This window comes from Hyperoodon ampullatus (assembly GCF_949752795.1).
Source record: "Hyperoodon ampullatus genome assembly, chromosome: 14".
NCBI lineage: Eukaryota > Metazoa > Chordata > Mammalia > Artiodactyla > Ziphiidae > Hyperoodon > Hyperoodon ampullatus.
The window spans coordinates 17,752,903-17,776,601 of NC_136927.1; the positions used below are offsets into that span (position 1 = coordinate 17,752,903).

General features: G+C 52.6%; 1 protein-coding gene across 1 annotated transcript; it reads right to left on the reverse strand.

Moving 5' to 3' along the window:
* Positions 1-7,756: 7,756 nt before the first annotated feature.
* Positions 7,757-16,372, reverse strand: PAX1 (paired box 1; the record flags this gene model as incomplete). The annotated part of the gene is made up of 5 exons (XM_079718612.1): positions 7,757-7,848; positions 12,673-12,895; positions 13,381-13,523; positions 15,074-15,703; positions 16,114-16,372. 5 exons carry the CDS (start codon positions 16,370-16,372, stop codon positions 7,757-7,759), a joined length of 1,347 nt encoding a protein of 448 aa, XP_079574738.1.
* Positions 16,373-23,699: the final 7,327 nt, after the last annotated feature.

Below are 23,699 nucleotides of genomic sequence, written 5' to 3' on the forward strand. Positions count from 1 at the left end.
TCATAAGATGCAGGAGTCTGCTTGGTTTTGAATATTTTAGGCACCTCTGATTGTTTTTCAAGTCTAAATGAGAACTAAAAACACATTGTAGCCGGCACGTTTTCTTTTAATTTTTAAATTCATGCATATTATTTAAAAAATGAAATCCATATGCTTATAAAAATTCATTTACACTTTGCACTTCACAATGTGTGACAGAGTCTTTTTATAAATCTTTTTTTGTGTGTGTGTGGTATGCGGGCCTCTCACTGTTGTGGCCTCTCCCGTTGGCGGAGCACAGGCTCCAGACACGCAGGCTCAGCGGCCATAGCTCACGGGCCCAGCCGCTCTGCGGCATGTGGGATCTTCCCAGACTGGGGCATGAACCCGCGTCCCCTGCATCGGCAGGCGGACTCTTAACCACTGCGCCACCAGGGAAGCCCTATAAATCTTTTAGTGTCTTTGTTTGCTTTGGAAAACATCCGGTTTGCGAGAAAAAACTCCAAACAAATTCACGTCAGAACCCAACTGCCATATTCAGTTAACATGCACTTTTCACAGCTGATAAGGCTACAAACATTCGGAATAAATCCGAGGTCACCCTCTAGAGCAAAGAAGCATTGTTAGGTAAGAAGATCTGGATAGATGAAGGTGCATATCACTAAAATACTTGATCCTACAGCTACCTTTTAAACGTTATTTTGTCACACGGATTTGGTGTGTGTTTTCTTAAAGCTTTGAGCATTTGTGGATTTCCTCTAATTAAATTTCAGCAATAGATGAAGATTTCACCTACACTTCCAACTCCAAAATGGACACCTGAAGCAGATAGGTCTTTTCCTCTCCTAAAAGTCTGACACGGTCTTCCAAGGGAGGAGACCATCAGTGTAACTCTTCCTGAAGGTACCAAGTTGAAGGCTTTCAGAGCCACCTCTTTACGTCCTAGCCAGAGGGATGGAGTCAGGAATGAGGTGACTTTGACTCAAAAATTCATTTACCCAGCAAAGAGCAGGAAGACACAGCCGAAGCCCAAGCAGCTCCCATAATCAGCGTGCTAAGGTAAGCAGCAGAGGCAACAGGCTGGTTAACCCCCTTGAGGGGAACAGAGTAGGTTGAGGTCTCTGTACATCAGTTTCCAGCCTCCTGACATGACAGGAAACATGGTCACATAACATTGATGTAAGTGGACTTGCCAAACAAAATCTACTTCAGTGCAGTCATGGTGGCTCCCGGGCCATCACTGATTCCCACACGGCTAGCCACAGATTCATCAAGCACTCCTAAGGTCTTGGTGAACGTCTCAGGGCTATCAGATTTGATAAGCAGCTGACAGTGGCGGCTCCCTCTGATGCTGTGGAAAGTTCCAGTCAATTCAGAGACTAGCACTGGCAGTCTCAATGGCCTCTGTACCTTTCACAAATCTGATAGACAGCAAATATGGTCTGCAGGGCTGTGACATGATTGAATTCATGCTAAAATGTTGATGTGCATGAAAAAAGGAAGAAAATGATAATAACAATACTAATAACAAATGAGCAGAACCCAAACCAAGTCTCTGCTCTTGACATATTATCAAATTTAATCCTCACAACTGCCCAGGGAGGGAGCTATTAGTCCCATTAAACAGACAAGAAAACCAAGGCTGTCAAGTTTTGTCAAAACTTGCCCAAAGTGACACAGCTGCTAAACAGTAAAACCAAGATTTGAACCCAGCCAACTGTGCGAACTTTTAGTCACCCCTTACCCATCTCTTCCCAGATTACGTCCCTCGGGCGGGGTGGGGGACAGGGGTGTTCCACAGCTGGTAGTCTGAGTCTAATACATGTAAAAGTGCAGGTGAAAGACAATCAGAGAGCTCCCCCGCTTTTTAAGTTAAGGAGGAAATTCTCTTTACCACAACTGTAAGTGATCTTTAAGGATTTTATCCTAAAACAAATACAAAAGGGAAGAAATAGTCATTTTCTACCTCTCTACAAAAGATTGCCGCTTACTTTAAATGTGAATCATAATTTTAAATGATTAAGAACTTCAAAAAGATTGCTAAAAATGCTTAAAATTGGGAAGAGTCAAACCCAAATTAATCAAAAGTATCAAAATTGCACGAATACAGATAAAATTCATTTCCTGAAGACATCAGTTTTGACTAGGTTGCTCTTTAAAACTCATATTTGTTCTAGATTCAAAGCATTGAATATATGTATCTATTAGAGTCAAATTTAGAAGTGAAACTTATTTCTAAGGTGATCTTGATTCTCATCTAACTTATTTAATAATTCCCACGTGGATGAGCCTAGAAAATCTGTTTTTCACTATATGCCGAGCCTGTCCTGTTTGTTCCAGAATCAAAGCAACTGATTATCAATTACAATAATAATCACAACAGGAAGAGAACTCCTCTTGTAAACAAGTGTTTTTCACAACTGGACAGGTTACCACTTGAACAGAATGATGAATTTTTTGCATATTTAGTGTTATCTTTGTATTCATCTTTATCTTGGTGAAACAATGTGTGCTCCCCCTGGTGGCCAGAATGATACCTTCGTTTCCTAGATCTAGTTAATCATATCACAGCTTGTTTGCCAAAAGAGAATTTGTTTGGTTTTTTGTTTTTGTTTTGTTTATGTTTCACAAGCTTCGAGTTCCAATTTCAACTCTTTTTAAAAGATCAATTTCCTTCGATTCATTCAAATATCTTTCTCATTTTTTCATCCAACAGGTTTGTTGTGAAATTAAAAACATCTAATTAAAGAATTTTTGTTTTGTTGTTTGTTGTTTGGGGTAAAATTAAATCTTATAAAGCTAAAACCACATCCACCAGTGACTGGAAGAACGTCCCAAAAGTGAAAGTTGTCTGGTCAATATAAGACACTGGAGATAATCCATCCAGTCCATATATCTCACTAGAGTAAAAGGAAATAGAATGTTACAGGATGGAAATGTAATCTAATAGCTGAGTGAACACTTGATCAGCTTATTTCATCCTCAAGAAGAAAAAGAGTGAAGGCAACCCAGGTGGTTAAATTGTAATGCAGTTGAAATTCCATCACCCATGAAAACTGTAATTGGGATTCCACTTTTGGACTTGGCCAGCCCAGAAACAGATGTGTGTTCCAACGAGGATCGCAGACTGCTCTCCTGGAGAAGAGCTCTTTAGAGTGAAACAGGGGTTTCAACTGGTTTCAACTCCAAAGAAGAGACTAGACTAAATTGAGTATAATTGTTCCAAGTGTTTAGAATTCCCAAGTTGGATTGTTACTAAATGTGTGGTTTCCCTTTTATTGCCTTGAAAAAAGAAGACAGTGTGATTCCTTCTTACTCTGCTCTTTTTTAAGTTTGAGATCCAACAGTTTGGCTAGAAATATCTCAGCCACAGTGAGTGAGGCTATAGTTCAAACAGCAAGGTCAAGGTGAAGACCAAATACCATTTTGTGCGTAATTCCCGCCCATTAAAAGAAGAGAATCAAATGTTTCTCATTACATAGCCTGCCTGGATGCACAATCCTTTGAGCTGAGTTCCTCGGGCACATTTTGGCAAGATTCTAAATTCATATTATCCAGCCTAACATGGAGCAGGTAGAGTTTCTTTTGAAAAAAAAAACCCTGGCCAATATAATTCTACCTAGAGAAACTGATGCCGGGAAACCTACAGTGGGCTTTAACCCAGACCACCGCTCCATTAAATAAATCCCATCCTCCTTAACAGAAGTCAAGAAACAAGCAAACAGGGAAACACAGTTGTCAATGAGCGGGGTCCACCCAACAGGAGATTAATGCCACATGGTTTTCAAGTGAATTGGAGATAAGTAAAAAGACTGCTCGTGCCAGTGTTGGATGTTTACATTTTATTCCTATCCAGTATTTCTTCAAACGAAGGTCTTCCCCACCCCTTTGCCTCCGTCTCTCTTTCCTGACCTAGAGAGATGGTGTCCTTTCAAAGAAAGGAAAGCTGCATTCTTCAGCCCCTGGCAGCTTTGAGCATCCTTGGGTGATCTGTAGGACAAGCCAGGATGTCTTCAGGAAGGACAAACCTCTGTGTCTCCTGTCCTTTGGTTTGCTTTCTTTCCTCCTTGCCCCAAAGCAGCCACCTTTCCTAGGGAAGTTCTTACAATCCATTCTAAGCCCTTTCTCCAATCATGAATGCCACAAAACCCAGTCTTTATTCATTTAAAGCACGAAGCTGGCCCTCTTTACAAATACTCTGTTTCTAATAAACCCTTGTTGATATGCATCCATTCAAGAGAATAAAGTGAATATGCTAGAGCTGGTGGTGTGCAAATATCAGATCTCCAGACCCCATCTGTGTGCACCCAGCACAGCGCTGTATGTACCTTTAAAGCACAAACACAGAAACAGAGTTCTGCTGTCTGCATTTTTTTTCCTGGAAGGAATCATTAAAAAAAACTGTAACAGCGTTCACCTTTAAGGACAGAGATGAGGACAGGAAGAAACTTTCACTTTTCCTTTCAATGTTTCTGTGCTGTTAGAATTTTCTAACGATGTACATATATTACTTTCATTCTTTTAACAAATCCAAGGGTTATTTGAGTGGTTACATGTCATTTTTTGTTTTTTTTATTTTGGGTACTTTATTTTAAAAATTTATTCTTAAATTAAAAAATAATAAAAGGCAGGTACTAGTGCAAATTGCCTCTAGAGAGTGATTCTTTCTCAAATTATTCTACCCGACATGGTACTTTGTAACTTTATCATGAGTTCCCCAGAATAGATCAACCCACATGCAGGGAGAACAAAAATGCAATCCTTAATGGGCTCTTTTGAAAAGTGTTTCAATTCTGAGTCCTTCCATCAACCATAAAAACGACTCCCCTGCCCTTTGTTAAACAGCGAAAAAATAATCATCTCCAGACAGGTGAAGCAACACCAGGGCTGGGCTTCCAGCAGGCCAGTGGTGTCCCCGCATGGGAGGTGTATTTCAAAGACAGGACACCGAGGCTTGGCGAAGTCACAGGCCTCCTCCCCACTGAATGGAACAGGGGTTTCACCTAAGCTCGCTGGGACTTTCCAGGGCCCGCAGCCTCCAGGGAGGAGGGAGAGCCCCGCGTATCCCTCAGGACGTGACAAAGCGTGCTGGCCCTCTGACCAGATGCTGTCCATGCTCCGTGAATGCGCCCTCAGCGCCGGCGACCCTGGAAGGCCCTCCTCCAGCCACACCACATGGGGAGCTGCAGGGGACAGACTTGGAAAGTGCCTCCCTTTGCAGGTGGCAGCCTCCATCTTTCCTGGACTGCATTTACCAGCTCTTCTCACCCCTGATCCCAGTCAGCCCATACACAGAGCAAGACGTGGCAGAGAGAAAAAGGATGACAGCAATGAGAGATGGATTCTTCTCATTTCTTCAGAAAAGTTGAGGTGCCTTCTTCCTGGCCCAAGCCAGCCAGTCCTCCAGACAGCAAGGATGGATGTGTGAGATGCTGTGGACGACTGAGCACGTCAAGCTCATCTAAATACTTTATTCCTGTTATCATTATGAGCAGCCTCTCTGCAGGAAATGCTGGCACAGAAGGCTGAGGACCCCAGGCTCAAAGTTTGAGCCCCAATCCTGGCTCTCTAATGAGATGGTGTCACCCAGTTTCTACGTCCAAACCCTGTGATCCAAAGCTTGCTGTATGTGGTCCAGAGAAATAAACTAGGTCTCTAACCCTCAATATTCCTGTTTATAAAATGGAACTTTTTGTATAAGCAAGAGACTTTGAAGACCTGGGAAGAAAAGCCTCTATATGAAAAAAAGCAGATATTCTTTTCATTAGTTTTGATGAATACCTCCAGCAGGTACTATTGCAGTGAGATGCAATGAAAATAATTTCCCCAACGGTTCCCTCCAAGCAGACAGCTCCACTTACAAGCAAAACCTTCAATTCGAAAATCTCTGCTGTCCGTTTTCAAAAAGCAAACAGTGGGAGGAAAAACAAAACAAGTAGCCAGAGACTCCTCTGCAGTGAGAAATCCCTAGGTTATTTGGTAGCCTGTGATAGTTTTCTTTAGCTTTAGAATGTTAAAAAAAAAAAAAATGTTCTGGAAAAGTCCTCCATTGTTCCTCACTGCCTTCTGCCCATTTTTTTCCTCTAAGAATTGACTTCATTTTAGGATGGTTTCTGCATTCTGTCTCTCTACCTCGAGTTTCCAGGGACCATCCCTGAAAATGTTCCTCCCCTCTCATTTTCTCTTCCACCTCAACCTGGGTTACAAAGTGCTAAGGAGTAAACCAATAAAACAAATCCCTCTTTGCAGGAACTTAGTTCCCCCAACCAGGGATCGAACCCGTGCCCCCTGCATTGGAAGCATGGGATCTTAACCACTGGACCACCAGGGAAGTCCCAGAACAATTCCTTCTTAATAGTGTTTATGCTGGAAACCCAGGGGCTAGGTCACTGAGACATACCTATACAACACTCCAGTCTGGACACAGACTTGCTCACCCTTACAAAGCACACATACAGACGCTTTCCTTTATTCAAAGGTAGCCACGGTTAACAGGTGATGTCAGACTCTCACCAGTGACATTTTTCTGACTACAGAGATTGCAGTTTTATGGCCAGGGTCCTGCCACCAGTGCTCCTGAACTTGGGAGCAGTGAACAGAGCTTGTGTCCTGCTCTAGAAGACACTTTCTGGATTTTTCTGACCCCCACCCCTTTGCAAACCAGAAGCCAGATTGCACCTTTGTACCCGGAAGCAGTTTGTGGTTTAAATTAACAACTGTGCTGACCCCTGAATACCAAAAAACAGTGCTGATGCATCTACCATATGCCAGATTCCCTCCTGTTGGGTGTGGAGGGATAGGAGGGGGCACCTCCAGGGCGCGCATGGTTTTCTAACTACAGAAAACACAGTGGTCCCAGTGCCCCTACTCCTACCCCAGTCTTCTTTGGGGTGACATCATCTCAGAGGAAGCAAAGAGAAGCCCAGCCACTGGGCACTGAGAAAACATCCAAACAAGAATATTTCCAGATAATATCCTTGGGGTAGTGGGGTGGGGGAGAAGAAGGGACAGTTCACCGAGGTTTTGTTTGGGTTCATGGTTATAAAAATATGAAATAAAAACTGTGGCTTCTCCATTGCCCAGGATGGAGCCCCTCGGTGAGGCCTGGGGCCCCCGGAGGGGTGGAGGCTAAAGAGAGGAGGGCCTGTCGTGGAGACTGGTCTGGTGCTCTCGGCAAGGGGGTGAGGGTCCGGGCAGTGCCAATAAGGAGAGGCAGAGTCGTGACTTGTAAAGGCCAAGGAGAGAAGACGGCGGACCCGGCTGGACCCCAGGAAAGGAAGCCCACGTCGACGGGGAGACGGAGGGAGGAAAGGAAGCGAGATAGAGGGGGAAATGAAGAGGGCGAAGGTGGGGAAGGAAAGGAGGCTCAGGAGGAAGGAGGGAGGAAAGGGAGGAAGGAGGGAGGAAAGGGAGGAAGGAGGGAAGCGAGGCAGAGCGGGAAAGAGGGAGAGAGGGGAAGGGAGAGAAAGGGAGGGAGGGGCGGTGCCAAACAGCCCGGGGAGAAGTAGGAAAAGACGCTGGACGCCCGCTGGACGAGGGAGGCCACGTCAGAGCAAAGGTCGCGGCGACGAGGATGCAACAGTCTGAAGCCAAAGTTCAGAGAAGCCGAAAACCCCGGCCGATGGAGGAAGCGCGGCTGCCGGGCGCGGGGCCGGGCGAGGCCGGGGCTGATGGGCACTTCGGCCGCGGCGAGTCCTCGGGTCCGCGCCCCACTGCGCCCGCCGCTCCGCCGCCGCCTCCGGGCTCGGGCCTGAGCTCGGCTCACGGACGCGCGGCCCTAGGAGGTCGAGGCCGGGACGGGCAGTCCGTGTAAGCTCCCGAGGCCGTCGGGGGCCTTGCCGCCGGGGCTGGGCGGCTTCCGGTCGGCCACTGCGGGAGGAAGCACAGGGCGTGGGGTCACTGCCGGTAGCGGCGCCGAGCGGGAGACCCGGGGAACGCGATGCCCGGGAACACGGCCGACAGCGCAGGGTCCCGGGGAGAAGGGGCGGCGCGCGCTCCACATCTGGGGGCTGCAAGGAGGCATCGAGACCGCGCTCCCCGGAGCCTTCGGCACCCACCCTTCGCGGCCCCGCGGAAGCCGCTGGCCCGCTCAGCCCGGGTCGCGGCTCTCCGCGCAGGGCCCGCCTGCAGACGCCCCGCGCCGCGGGCCCCGCGCCGCTCAGTAAAGCGGGCGCCGGGCGCAGGGAGGCGCTGCCGAGCCAGGCGGCCACGGGCGGGGTGGTGGTCCGATCCCAGACCGGGGAGGGAGCTGGGAGCTGAGATCCGCGCACCCCGCCTCCCGAGCCACCACCCACCCCAGACCCAGCTGGCGCACCGGCCCAAGAGGCTGCCAGCGCGTCAGGTCACGGTCCTCAAAGCAGCTCAGGGCCCGCGATGGGCCGGGGGGGAATCGAGTGGGGGTGGGTCCCCAAAATGCCCCACGGGGAGGGCCCGGGGTGGCCAGGGTCACCCCCGACGTGGGAGGCGGTCGTGCGTTAGGCGGGCGGCAGACTTCGTTCTGCCCCCGCGGCCCGGGGATCCAGATGCGCTCACCACTGTGGGCACAGCACGTCCTGGGGCCTGTGGGCCTCCGGATTTAGTGACAGTGGACTTGCCATATTAGGCAGCATTCAGCGAGTTGCTCTATTATTTAGGGTTTTGGGAAGGGGCCCAAGTTTTGCTACTGGAAGCCAGAAAATTGACGCCACGATTGTGCAACCCCTGTTTTTCCCTTTCCCGAGGCCCGGCCCCTCGGCTTCTCCTGCGCTGGAAAGCACAGGCTTATTTATACCTAAAAGCGCCTGTTTTCAACTTTCTTTTCTCCTCCACACGTCCTCCTTTAAAGGGGGAGCTTGGGGGCGCCTCAGTTTGGGGTGAGGGGGAGCTCCCGGCTGTTTCCTCCTGCAGCTGCCCTCGTCCCGGCTCTGGCGCACCGCCCCGGGGCCGCGCGGAGCCGGGCCCACACCTCTGCGCCAGGGGCGCGCGCGCGCACATCTGGTTTCGCAGAGGTGGCGAAGGGGTCTGAAGACCTTTCCAGGACCGACCCCTCGCTCTCCCTTGCCTCTCAGCTCTCCTTCCTAAACACAGTTGTGGCCGCTCAGCCGACGAAGTTTTCAGACCTTTTCATTCCACCCAGTACACACACTTGGAGGTGAGGGCCTGTTTAGAAAACAACTCCGGAGAAGGAGGTTTCTCAGCCAAGGGCCGGTTGCCTGAGAGACAAGCGAGAAAATGAACTCGTGAAAAGTAAACACCGGGAGACCAGAGACAGATTTCACTCCACTCTACGGGGGCGAGCCTGCTGCTGCGTTTGTAGCTCTTCCCCGCCCCAGTCCCTCCCCATAGGACCCCTCCGCCCCTCCTTTCCCACCTGCAGTAAACTGGGCGACGGAGTGGGTACGTCGCGGGGCCCCCACGAAGGCTCGGGCCGGCGTTAGGCGCTCTGCAAGCTTATTTAATCTTAATGAGCAGGAATGGGGACAAGGTTTTTTAAAAAATACTGGTACTTCCATTCCAGGGCCACTGGGACCCTGGGGTGGGGCGGGGCGGGGATGGGGGAGATGTCAGCGGAATCCTGGAAAGGGGTCTCCCAAGGCTGTGTCCAAGGAGACCGAGGTTGGCGGCGGCGGGCTCTCAGGCCAACGCTTGCGCCCTAGTGTTCCTGGCAAAGTTCGCTTTTAGGATCCTTCAAGAATTAATCCGGAGCAGGGGTGACTGGAACAAGCCGCGAGTTATCTCTAACAAATATAAAAGACACATTTTCTTTGAGCCTATGCAATGTCTTATAAATTTGATTTCCAAATCTTTAGTCTTTCCAAAACCCGGCTGGGAGGGACCTCAGAGCCAGGAGGTTTTGAGGTTTCTGAAAACACTCTGTAAATACCATTTGTCTTGAGGGAATGCCTGCTGGGGTCTGTCACCTGTCTGGAAGGGGAAGGGGAGGGAGATGGTCTTGTCTGGATAGGGGTCGGAATTCCTAGAACACGGGCTCCCCTCCACTTGTAGATGAAGTGGAACCTTCCTGTGCTCTCAGGCCTTAAGAATTAAAGTTTCCTTTCACCGTCGGGAAATGTAAATCACACTATCTTGCCTAAATAATAGGGAACCCAGGCTCACAACCCTCTACCAAGATAAAGTTAATAAATTGTAATGAATAATTTGACATGTGAGTAAGCTTATCTTAGGATAATAATGTTCATTTGCACCTGATGTGGAGGACATATTGAAATATATGTATATACATATATAAAATATAATGTATATTATTATGTGTATATTGTCCGTGTATGGACTAGATGATCAGAAGTATTTGTTTTATACTGAGCATTCATGATATTAAACCGCTTTCAGTATAGAAACTGTTTTCTTACTGAGGAAGTTCAATAGATGCTATTCCTACTACTCTTATGAACAATTAATGATAGTAAATTGTCTTATGGGATAGGTTTCTTTGAAGATAATTTCTTAAGCAATGATTAGAAAATTAAAGGCAGTGGTTCACATTACTTTGCTTTGTAATTTTTCAAAGACCAGTTGTGGGTGGGGGCAATCTTTCAAGTCCGTTTCTCTGCCAATGAGAAGAGTAAAAATCCATAACCCAAGTAGATATGCAATTCCCATTATTTATATGTTCCTGTTCAAACACAAACATTTGTATGCCAGCTGAAGAAATCATTTTCGATGATCGACCTGATTTATTCGATGACCCTTTACCTGGATCTTTAAAGAACTGTCAGGATCAGAATATTGTTATTAATTTAACAATGAATGTAGCTAATTATTGCTGCAGATTTTGGAAATGGGTGGGATGTTTCATAATAGAAGTGAAAATAATGGTGAAATGGACAGGAATGCCAGTGTCATTCAATGGCTCTGTATTTCTGAAAGGAAAGTATCTTCCAAAGAAAATTAACCACCAGTGAGTACCCCCTGCCCATCAAATTAACTAGAGTTAGCCTAGAATTCAGAACTGTGTGTTTCACGTTTGGATTATTACCTACATTTGATAATTTGTTTCTAAGGTGGCGCTTGAAATGCCCTGGGACAGAATGGCTCTGTTAGGAAAGGACCGCATCACTCTGAAGATAGTGAGTCCTTTTTCTAAGTCTTCCTGCTTCTTGGGGTCAGCCCAGGGGGGAATCGTTTAAATTTGTAGATACACTTTTCTAAATCAAATGAACCTGCTTAGTTAAAGGATTAGTCTAATGAATATAATTTGGTAAATTCCGTTTCAATTTCTAATTCAACAGATAACCTCAGGTGCGGAGTCCGAGTCCAAGGACAAGGCTCTGAGCAAAACACTTCCCCTAAGACCCCTTATCTGTCCTTAAAGGGAAAGATTGAAGGAGCTCTGAGTCTCGACTTTTAAAATTCCCTTTACTTGGATTTTCCTGTAAATGAACAAGTGGAATTTTCCTATTATTTAAACTAAATTTAAAGCTTGAAGGAGGTCTAATTCTCAATATTTGTAAATTGATATCCCAGAATTTTTGTGCTCTAAAAAAGTGAAAAAAAATTTAACTTTTGTTCCTCCGCTTGACTGTTAATGATGGCATCTTAATCCTCTCTCTCTCACTTTCTTTCTCTCTCTCTCTCTTTCACAGATCACGCTATTACGTCTCAATGAAACTACCTGGAAATAAAGTTTTTGCCTGGGTGTCACCAAAGAGGAAGCCCCTCCTTTCCTCTGCCTACCCAGTGCCACCTGCCCCCACTTCTGCCTGGGTGGGTATAAGGCAGATCAGCTGTAAAGACCCTTCGGGCATCTGGAACATCCCTGTGCCCCACGCAGCCCCCAGGTTCGTGCTCAGCCTCCGTTGCTGCTGAAGCCAAGAGGCCCCACCTCCACCCCGGAGTGACTCCTGCCTTTTCCTAGAGGAGTTGAAGTTGCAAATTCCTGGCTCTCAGAACCTAAAAGCAGGCAGGTTGGAAATTGGCAAACCCAGTCATTCCTTTCACCGTGAGGAAAATGCAGAGTCAAGGGCAGGTGAGCTTTTCCCAAGTTATAGGAAAAACTAGAACCCAAAGGTCAGTGTAACAAGATGCCCCTCGCACTGTGGACCGTGAATTAAATACCTCAAATCTGTTAGTTGGTTTATCAGAGCACAGATTTATGGAGGAGGAGGAGAAGAAGAGTCTAGACTTAGAGACACATGATTGAAATGCCGTCTCCTTTCCCAAAGGATGTGTTGAAGAAGATGAATGCAAGGGGAGAACAGGGACTGCTTGGGAAAAAAAAAAAAAAAAAAAAAAAAACTCAGACATGGAAGAAAGAGATGGGCACTGTGTGGAAGGGGTCCGGGCCAGGGCAGGTCCAACCCCACCTGCGGGGTTCAGGTGCCACAGCAGGTCCTCCACAGAAGGTACAGCTCCACAGGCCACAGGAAGGTGCCCCCTGGAGGGTGCCTTCTAGACCCTTCTACGGACAGAGAAATGAGACCCAGAGAGGGGGTCTTCTTAATCCATACAAGTTAGGGGACAGTCCTGGGACCTCTCTCAATCTCTGCCTGCCTTTCTAGGGACACGGCTTATAACTATTAGAAATTAATCTGCTCCGGCTTAAAGTGTAACCCAGAGGAAGAATCTATGCCGGTACCCACTCCAGCCTCTCTGTCTCTGTCTCTGTCTCTGTCTGCCTCTCTCCTTTGCTCCTTTGCACCCTTCCTAATCCTCCAGCATTCGTCTGAACCCCTCCCGCCGGCCCGCGCCCCTCACCTTCTCGGCTGGGATGCTTGAAGGTCACGGCTGCGGCAAGCTCCCCGCCGTGTACGGTGACGCCGGCCCCGGGGGGCGCCAGCGGGGGCCCCTGCGCCGGCGGCCACGGCGGGCCCGGGGCGAGGTAGCCGCCGGCCGGCGAGCTGTACACACCGTGCTGGTTGGAGGCCGGGTAGGCGCAGGCCGGGAGGAAGCCGCCCACCGCGGGGAGGCCGGAGGCCGACTGCGGGGAGAGAGAGCGACAGACCGTCGGCAGCGGGCAATCCCGTCGGCTTCTCCAGCACCGGCAGTTACAGGGTGTGGGGGGGTCCCCATTCTCCCTGCTGTCCCCACAATGATTCTCCATGCGAAGTCTGGCCTCTAATTGTCCTGGCAAGGACTGTGGCAAAGCGATGTCCACTCAAATTGTTAGAAATAATAACAAAAGGTGAAGGGGGTCATGATATTCACCATCCGGGACTTAGAGAAAGGGAGTCAGTCCTCAACCTTTTGTGTTAACGGGTCCCGGGTTTTTTAGCAAAAGTGTCTTGGCAAAAGGCAAGTCAATCCCCTCCTAGGAAAGGAGAGAAATATGCCTGCAGACCAGACCTCAACCTTCAGCCCAACTCGCCTCCCCCGGGGGTGGAGGGGGTCTCTTCTCTTTCTCCCTGCCCCCCTACCTCTCCCTCTCCCCTGATTAAGGACGCCTCCTTCCCCGCGCTCAGTTACCTGCGTGTATTTAATGTCTGCCTCCAAGGCAGGTTTCTCGAGCCCGTTCACGGCTGGGCTGGCGGGGAAGGCCGTGCGGTTCACTCCGGCCCAGTCTTCCATCTTCGGGGAGTAGGCGGCGCCTTCGCTCCCCCCCAGGGCCCCTGCGGGGACACAGGAGAATTAGAAGAGGCATCTGAGTCCGCGCTGGGCACACGGGCAGCCCTCTGGCCCGGACATCTACACACATGCCTACAAGCGCCCAGCCCGGATCCGAAGGCACGACCCAGGCTCCTCTGAACACCCGGCGGCAGATGCTCAGGGCAGCGGGGACCCCAGATTCCGCTGTTGCTCCCAGCGGGGCAGAGAGAGGGTGCTGGGGACCTTCCCCTCGCTCCTCCCAGGTCTCCACCCGCTTCCCACGAAACAGGAGGTTTCTGGCAGGGAGAGGCTGACGGCCAGGTCTGAGCGCCCTCTGCCCAGGGGGCTTTTCCACTTTCCAGAGACGGTGCCCCAAAAGGTCCAAGTTCAAATCCACAGCAGGCTCAAGAGAATTATATGGGCTTCTCAATGTCTCAAGAAGCGTCTGGAGGGCTGGAAGCCGTCTCTACTCACGACTCCCTCCAGAGACATCCCGGGCCTCCAGAAAGAGGCATCATCCCAGCCACCCGTGAGCGTCCCTGGCACAGGTCTGCTCCTCGCGCACGTGTGTGTGCAGGAAACCGAGAGAAAGCTCCAGATCTGAGCTCAGGCTTGGAGAGGTCACCTCCCCGCTAGCTCCCCACCGGACGCTCCACGGGAAGCTTTGGCCCAAGCCTGCGGCCCAGGCTGGGTTTGAGCCACAAGGAGAAATGAAGCCTGTGCACGGCCTGGAGGCGCGGCCCACAGCCGCTGGAGCTAAGCCTTCAGTTTCTTTCTGGACGCCCCTCCTGTCTCTTGGGCTACGGTGAATTTTGCCTCTTACGCTCCTGCTGAGTCTGCGCACCTAATAACATGCCACACTCTCTGGCCGGCTGCTGGGGGCAGGGGACAGTGCAAAGAGACTACGGACCCGGTCCCGGCCCCCACCCATTCTTCCGAGCCCCTCACCAAAACTGCCCCTAACTTCCCCCCCCTCCCCGTCCCCTCCCTCCACACCCAGAGATTGCAGGCCAAGGGCAAATCCGTGGGAGCTTTCACCCTGAGGATGGCTGCAGCCTGCAGGCGCCGGTCACCCGCCAGGCCACGGGGCCTGCTGGAGATTCAGGCCACTCAGCAAGACAGGCCAGCCAGACCCTTCGCCTTTTACTCAAAGAGCCTTTGGGCCTGGGAGGGACAGAGCCCTTTGGGGAATGGTGAGGGATCCCGAAAGATCGGGATCTTAAGAAAGGGTCGCAGAATTGACTTTGCGGTTTGTTTGGCTTAGATCTGGCGATAGGGGTTTGCATACTTTTTGCAAGAATGAAAAAGCGCAATTTCAAGCCTCCGAATTTGTGGTCGGTGATTGCTCTTCTATTTGGGAAATATTTTCCATATTTGTCATAAAAAGTTCAAGATGTCCGAGGACTCCCACAGAAGGCCCGGGACCCTCAGTCTCCCTGGCCAACCCGGAGCCCTCCCCTGAGCCAAAACCGGTTGGAGGAGGCCCGCGAGAGTGACCCCTCACCCGCATGCCTCCCCGCCCCCTCCACTTCTGCCCCTTCCAGGAAGGCTACAGAAGGCCGGCGCCACTGACCTGTTTGCTCCATAAACGTCCGGATGCCCAGGATATTGCTGACCGAGTGAGCCGAGGGCCATGAACGGGGGATGCTGACGTGGCCCGCTGTGCCCGGGACCCCGTGGTGGCTGCCCATCTTGGCGCCCGTGGGCGACACGGGGCTGGGGTAGGGATACTGGTAGATGTGGTTATAGGGCAGCGCCGGCTGCGGCGGCGGCTGCTTGCTCGCCTCGTACGGGCCGGGCTGCGCCAGGCTGCCAATCTTATTGCGCAGGATACGGCTGATGGAACTCACAGAGGGCACGTTGTACTTGTCGCAGACGCCGTCGGCCAGCAGCCGGTCGCGGATCTCCCAGGCAAAGATGCCGGGGTCGCCCTGCTTGTAGTCCCGGATGTGCTTGACCACGTTGGGGGTAGTGACGCGGGGTTTGCTGCCCCCAATGGCCCCGGGCAGGATGGAGCCCGTCTCGTTGTAGCGCGCCAGGATCTTGCTCACGCAGCCGTGGGATACGCGAAGCTGCCGGCTGATGTCACAGGGTCGGATGCCCAGCTGCGCCAGCTCCACGATGCGCAGGCGGATGGCGTTGGGCAGGGGGCGGCCGTTGACGAACACGCCGCCCAGCTGGTTCACCTCGCCGTACGTCTGCTCTGCGGACGCGCCCGACGAGAGTGAGGGGAGGGGAAAGAACACCGGCGGGTTAGCCGAGGGGGGCCGCGCAGGGACGGGGGCTGCACCCGGGGCACCTCCGAAGGTGACCGGCGGGTCCTCGGAGTCCGAGCAAACAGACCCGGTCCGGTCCCGGGAGTTGGCACGCGCGCAGGGACCACGGAGGGGGGAGCCGCGCGCTTCAGCCCTCCGTGCCCTTTCGCGACTTCCGACGCGTCTACTTGGGACATCCCCTCCCGCGACACGCCGAGCGCCCCCCACCCACGCCCGGGGCTGGGGGCGTGCGGAGAACGCGGCCAGTCCGGGACCCGGGACCTGGTCTCCCAGGGACCGCGGGCGCGAGGGAAGGGAGGCGCCGGGACACCCCCCGCCTCGTCCGCCCGCCCCTTACCCATGGCGCGCGGGCCGGCCGGCTGCCTGGCGCCGAGGCGGCCGGGGCTGGGCCCGGCGCGGTCCGGGAGAGCTGGGGCGCCGCCGCCGCGGGAGAGGCATAGAGGGAGGGCGCGCGCGAGCCGAGAGCCGCGGCGGCCGGGCCGCGGGCTGGAAGAGCGCCGTGAGCCGCTGCCGAGCGCGCCGCCGCCCGCCGCCGCCGCCGCCCGCTCCCAGGACACTCTCCACGCCCGCGACCCCAGGCCTAGGGTGAACTTCATCCGATTAGGAGAAATTCGTCTGACCGGGAGGCTGCGGAGTGCGGGGATCAATTTGACGTGTCCTCCACGTCAATCTAGGCAGTCACGCCGGAGACGCGCGAGTTGGCAGCTCATTGGTTCCCGTCACTGCGCCCCGGCGCCCCCCTCCCCGCGCTGAAACTCTACCCCCTCCTTCTGTGCTCCCCCCTCGGCCCTCCTTCGGAACCCAGCCCCCTACATACACACACACACACACACACACACACACACACACACACACACAGTCCTAACCCCAGCCGGGCCTGGGACCTTCCACTTGCTCCGCTTCCCTCGAAGCCCCTCACCCCTCGGGTTTTGAGAATGATGGGCTAGTCATTTCAAATTGATGAGTACTTATTAGTACTAGTACTAGTTTGGGTTTTAGTTGTTTTCGTTGTATCACTAACCTCCGCCGCCATTACTACTAAGATATCCGAGGATTAAAGTCGATTATGGCACGGTGGTCAGTGTGGGGCTACCTCTCCCGTCCCTCTCCCTGGGCAGGGTCAGGGGAAGAGCGGTCCCGGCGCCCCAACTCCGGGCGGGCGGGCAGCCTGCGGGTGTCGCAGTGAGAGCCCAGGGTAATGCAGGGCGCCTGGTCAGCCGGGTCCAAAGCGTTTGCAATGGAGTGACTCCAGAGTGCCCCACTTCTGGCTGACACCCCAATTCCGCTCTCAGAAAATCTTTACAATGTTTAACAGCTACCCACTCCTTGGGATGGTAGTGTGATTTCAGTGATGTGAGAGGGGGCACATTCTAGATTCTGTCTCCCTGTGGACAGGCCCACCCACTTGAACTCATTTCTCTCAGAGAGGTGACCCAGGACTCAGGTCGGAAAGGGATTCTGACCTGCTGCCCCCAGAACAGGGACCCCACACTGTCCGGACCCCAGGGGCGTCCTGGTGGCCTGCCAGAGGTCAAACGCTGTAGCTCCTGCTCTAGGCCGTTCCAGTTCCTTGTCTTCCAAGATGGAAGCCTGCATCTGTCCATGCTGTGGGGGCGTGGCCTCACCTTTCACCCAGCACCTGTGGCTTCCAAGGGGTCTTTGTTAAACCACTGAATGGTCCTTTTCCCTTCCTGTAAGTGGGGTTTGCACAGCCCTGAACTCTTTGGGCTTAGCATTAACCATCAACACTTTTCTCTACTTCTATCCTGCATCAACATCGAGTTGTAGATTTCCCAGCCTGTGTCACTAACTGTGGCAGTCCCAAAGGGAACCTTGAGGTGGGGTTCAGGAGAGAGCAGGTAAAGGGAGAAAGCTCCTGGTTTTAACAGGAGAAGACTGGGACCTGGGAGTTCTGAGCTTGGGGCCAGTAATTGCCAAGGGCATTTAGCTGAATGCGTAGGAGCAGAAAGGGGGGCCTTGGAGGGAGCCTAGGAAAAGCCCTGGCTCCCGGGATTCCTGTATGCTCCCAGCTCTCCTCAGAAGGAAGGAAGAGTCCCCCGCCGCCATCGCCCCAAAAGTCCAAGAGCTTGGGGGCTGGCAGAAAGCTGCACACAGCTCCTGCACGGTGATGCTGCTGGAAGCGCAGACAGACCCCACCAGCGCAGCAGGGAGTAGTGGAGACCAAGTCCCTGACTCCTTTCCCTCCTCTGCTCTCGGGAGGGAGTGCACAGGCCCCGACAGATAATTCCAAGAATTATCCTTCGAAAAAGAAAAACCGGGTTCAAAAGAAGTGAGGACTCTCCCTTCCTGCAGCACAGAAAACATAGTGCAGCCTCGGGCTCCAGGGACTTCAGGGAGGCCACAGGGACCGGTAGAGGTTAGTCAGTACACTGGCGAGAGTTGGGGGTGGGACTCTTTGAAAGATAAGGCCCGTCCACGACCGTGCAGGGTCGGGTTTCAGAGAAGGGAAAAGGTGGTTTGGATTAAGGTGGGCAAAGCCAGGAACTCTGCAAAGGCCCCAAGCAGAGCACTGAGCGCCCGATGGACGTGGGGCCCTCCGAGGCTGCGGGCAGTGGGATACGCCCCTCTCAGTTCTCTCCAGGTGGTTTGCAACCTGTTAGCCCCTGATCTAGACTTTCGTTGCCTGAATTTCAAGTCGGGCGCCGGAGGCCAGAAAGTTTTATTCCGGGAAACGCAGCATCCATAACCCGGTGCGCCCTCAAAATAAGGTGAAGCAGCTAAAGCCATTTCTTCCCCCCCACCACTACCCCCCCCCCGTAGGCGCGCTCGGAGAAGAACAAATAGAACTGGGGTGTCTGGGTGAGAGGTGGTTCACCCCAATCGCCCTGTCAGGGGAGCATCACCCCACCTACGCCAGTAAACCTCGGGGCGCGGGCAAGGAGGTGAGCCCAGGTCCCAGGACGGCATCTTCTCCCCACTCCCCTTGGCGAAGACCTTCCAGGGCTGGAGGAGACGCTAGGAGGATTGCGCCGGCGGCTCCCTGGGGTGTCGGAGCCCGCCGGCCCTCATTTCACAGCCCACATCCCTCGCACCACCACCCCTCCAGCCGCCGGCTGCCCGCTGCTGGACCACACAGCGCTCGCGACCGCCTGCTCCCAGCCCGCCGCCAAAAAGCTTACAGTTTGTCGCCCCCTGTCGGCCCGCGGCTCGGCTCCACCGGCTCCCGCGCGGCGGGCTGGGCTGGAAGCGCGGTGGCCCAAAAGTGGGCTTGCAGAAGGAAAGGAAAAGACTCTTCCACCTCCCCGGGATGCAGCTTGGTCTCCTCCATGGCAGGGGGCGGCGACGTGGTCGGTGCTGAGCGCGCAGAGGTAAAAAGCTCGCGGGTTCCACGTCTCTGCTGGGCTGGGTTTGGCTCCGTTGTTTCGAGCGCCTCGGCGCAGCGTGGAACAAAGTGAAGAGCGGCTCCCGGGGACGCAGGGCAGACGAGCTAAGGGCGCCCGCCGGGACCCGGGAGACAACGCGTCCCGCTGGGGCTGGACGCCCGGAGGGCGAAGGACAGATTCGAGGGTCCCTGAGTGGCTTCGGAGACTGACGCGGGTTTCCCAGGACAGAAAAAGAGTAGCCACTACGTGCCAAAAGCGTGCGGCAAAGAGGAGGCAGGAAGAGGGTGTCGATCCTCCCGGGAGGCAGGATGGGCTACGGGTGAGTACTCCTGCGGCTCTGGGCCCAGAACCCGAAAGTTAAGGCTGTGAGATAAAGGTTCGGTGACAAGGTCATCCTTGGAGCGACAATCACCCCCACTTCACGTCCCCTGCGTCGCTTTGCTTTTTGGTGGGACTGTATCGGGGTGTTATTTGAGTGCAAACGAAATATGCCAGTTGCAATAGACCGCGGTGTTCCCGGAGCCCGTGCATCGCAAAGGCTTCAGGAGAAACCTAAACCAGCAGAAGGAAGTCCCGCTCGGGTCCCGCGGGGCTGAAGGAGCAACCGTCGGGCCGGGCGCCCTTCGCTTCGGCGACCGGGAAGGACCCGAGCGCAGAGGAAGCATCCCGGGAGGACCCTGGGCCGAGCCCGCTGACTAACGGCGAACGCCCCAGCCGCCTCCCGCCGGGGCCGCTGGACCAGCGCGGGATCCGAGGGAGCGGGGACGGGATGCCGGGGCCTCCCTCCGGCCCGCGCGCCCCAGGCCTGCGAGCCCGCACGCGTTCCGGGGGAGTCCTGGCTCCCCGCACACCCCGCACTTTTTTTTTTTTTTTTTTTTTTTTTGGTACGCGGGCCTCTCACTGCCTCTCACCGTTGTGGCCTCTCCCGTGCCTCTCACCGTTGTGGCCTCTCCCGTTGCGGAGCACAGGCTCCGGACGCGCAGGCTCAGCGGCCATGGCTCACGGGCCCAGCCGCTCTGCGGCATGTGGGTTCTTCCAGGACCGGGGCACGAACCCGTGTCGCCTGCATCGGCAGGCGGACTCTCAACCACTGCGCCACCAGGGAAGCCCCACACCCCCGCACTTTTGCTCTGATTTTAAGTGCACTGTGACGTGAGTCGTGTGGTTAGAAAGCAAAGTCAAACCGAGTCTCTTCACTTTCTTTTTAAATTAACTTAAAAAAAAAAAAAAAAGAAACAGGGCAAGCTACGAACGCGCTTTGTGCACCAGGTTATATTGTGCCCTCACCAACCGCACTCACACAGAGTTTTGCAAAGGCGATCCCGCGCAAACTCGTAAGAAGTAAGTAAGGAGTGGACAGCTGCTCAGAGACGTAAGGGAGGAAGAGCTGACCCAGATCAGGGAATTGCAAACCCCAGGGAATGCACGAACCGAGAACTAGCTCGCCGGAAACGGGACTGTGAGATAAAGCAACGGAACCCCACCCGGAGTGACCGCGGCGTTGGGGGCCTGCGGGGAGGGGAGGAGGGAGGAGGGCTCGCGGCTGAACTGGCTCTGTTGCAGGCGGCGGAGTGGACTCACAGGGAAGAGGGTGGGTGCGTCACGCCCTGCACCTGCCGCTCCAGACTGGGACACAGAGACTCCCCAGACCCCGAATGGAAGATGTTGAAGATGATGCCAGTTAGCATGAAAATAGAGCCCCAGGCACAAGAAATACCGTAGGCTTCCCAGACAGATTCCCGAGGCTTGTTTCCACTTGGCCTGCTGGTGACCACGCTGGCCTTGAAGTTAGTTGCCTAGCCTCGCGTTTTAGTTGCCAGCCTGGAAACGGGTCGAGTAGGCAGTGATGGGAAGGAACGCCGTTCCCCTGGGGGCTGTTCCCCTGGGGGCTGTTCCCCTGGGGAAGTTCCCCTGGGGGCTGACCCCGGCAGGTCCTTGGAAATGCAAGGGGAGAGAAGCAAGGAAATGTTTTTTCATTTTCCTAAAATAAAACGGACCAACAAGAATAGATGAGTATTGTCCGTGTGAATAACAGTTTCCGGATTCCATTCAGAGGCTTGGGGGGGGGGTGGAATCAGAAAACAGAAATCTGCCCTGAAACCTCCACTAGAAATAGAGGAAAATTAAACACAGCAAACGAAGATCTGAGATGCTTCCTACCCTGCGATGCAGGGATCTGACTACTACATTTGTAACATTTCTTTTGGAGTAGAAACGTTTTAAATGTCGCATTTGGGTAATAAAAATTAACTACAGGAAGCTGGTGCCATGTAGGAAGAAATGGTTTCTTTGAGCTTTCTGAAGGACCAGCGGGCGTCCCTGCAATTCTTTCGTGGTTATTCTCATGGGGGCAAAATCCACAGTTTCCCTCCTCTCCCTGCCAATGGGCATATCAGATAAGCTTCAATTTCCCCTTATATAAAATGACCTACGCTGTCTAATTAGATCTATTTCATTTCATTCCATCAACCAAAAGCCTCCAAAGGGCTCTCCAAGCACTGGTCAAAATTCCACCACTACAGTGAGCTCTCAGAAATGTTTATATGACAGTGCTAAGAGTCTAAACAGCAATATTAAAAATGGAAATATTTGGGAAACTTAAAATGTCCATGGGGCATATCTCCTGTACATGGTCTGGGCACTTGGAAAAGGAGAGATCTAACGGGTACAGAGGACAGAAGGGACATTTTCAAAGGAGACCAGGAGAGTGATGGCACGTCTGCCTACAGGATGACTCGCACAGGCGGCAGTGGGCAAGGGTCTCCCACTGCCTAGTGGATGCCCCTGTGGGTCAGACTTGCTCTGCTACAAATATTGACGTGTGTGAGACATCCACACCGGCCAGCCTAATTGGAACCAGCTTGAAGTGTGCTGCCCTTGAATGCTTTGGAAATTTCTGATCCTGCATGGACATAGGACCTGGAGAATGGATGGAGGACATGGAAACTGAAGGACACGTGTAGAGCCCTTTTTCTTGAACTAAAGAAATGCCCATCCAGTTGTGATTTACATGGATTTGTCTGATGTCTTATTAAAGGTCAGTCCTCTCCAATCTCATAAGGCAAGCGCTAGAAACAGGGCAGTTAGGAGGTTTGCACCAAAGAACTCTGAAACCTGCTGGTAGAGGGTTTCCAACTTCCCCTCAGACCGACAGTGAAGCAGGCATCCTGCCCCCATTTTCTGTTATCCATTTCTTGCAAGCTTAAAATTATCATTCATAACTAGATGGTAATGATTTTACTTTTTGAATCCAGCAGACTATTTGGAAACCTTGCTGTTTGGGAATAAAGGCTTTGTTCCAGGCTTGTGGGTTGGTTTGTTTAGTGTAAGCTCAGAAGTCTTAAAGGCCCCTGGAATTGTATGTTCTCATCAAAGTAGGATCTCCTCCATGTTCATTTAACTTTTCATATAGATCCCTATGTTATTTCTCCCTGCAATGCTGCTCAAATCATTTTCTTGTCAGAAATCAAGTGTCTTTTATGATGAGCTTTCTTTCGGGCACAAATGGGATTTTTACTTGTGAGTAACTTTTTACTGCCGGGCTACTTGGTCACTTTTAAGCAGTTACTGCTTGATATCTTTTTCTCTGTAATTGCTGCAATATCTCAATGCCTGCTACATATACATATATATAACATGTTCGCAGCTCGGTGATGGTTTTAATTTTCTCCCCGCCTCCCCTCATGTATGGGCTATGGAGTTTTATTGAAGACCCGTAATGCCTCCGGTTTTGATTTAGTGTTTTGGAGTTTGTGATCTCACTGCCCGGTATGGAAAATATTAGACAGGGTCTGCAGATTGCATGCCGGAAAAGACCCACATCACCACTGTGGGCCAAGTGCTCGTCCGCAGCTCCCCAATAAGCCAAATGTGCGGCCATTGGAATCAATGCTCAGTTTTTGTGCCTTGGATAGAGACCATCTCAGCCAGTCCTGCTGAAGCAAACATCTTGAAGACACTGATTCTCCCGGTGGCTGCACTTTTGAATCAGCGGAGGAGACTTCAAATGCCCGGGTCCCACCCACAGAGATTTTGGCTGAACTTTTTGGGGTGTAGCCTGGGGGTTTTAAGAGCTGCCCAGGTGATTCCAATGTGCATTAAATGTTGAGAAACTCTGCTTTAGGGAGGGGGTGATGTAACTTGATGCTTCCCGCTTTGCAGCGGTTTTCCAGGATGCCCGACCGGCTGGCAACTGACCTGCCTCATTCACCTCTGTGGGCACCTTAACATGACACATGAACACATGTTTAACTCCATGGAGCAAACGTCCTTCCTGTGCGTTTTTACACTGTCACTTTGGCCCCTCCCGAATCAGCTGAAGAAGGAGAAGGCTGCCTTCTCAAGCTCGCCTGGCTGCCCTAAGTTTGCTGTCTTTAAAAGCAAGAACCTTGTATCCCTGCCCTCACACAGGTGGTCACAGCCTCCCAGTTAAGTGAAGCCATCTTCACAAGGAGCTGGGGTCGGAAGCGGGGGTGTGGGGGGGTGATCATGGAGATGGAGACTGACTCAGCTATTGGTGCTGATGAAGATGGACTCGGGGAGAAGTGGCAACGAATCATAAACGCTGCCCAGCGGGGAG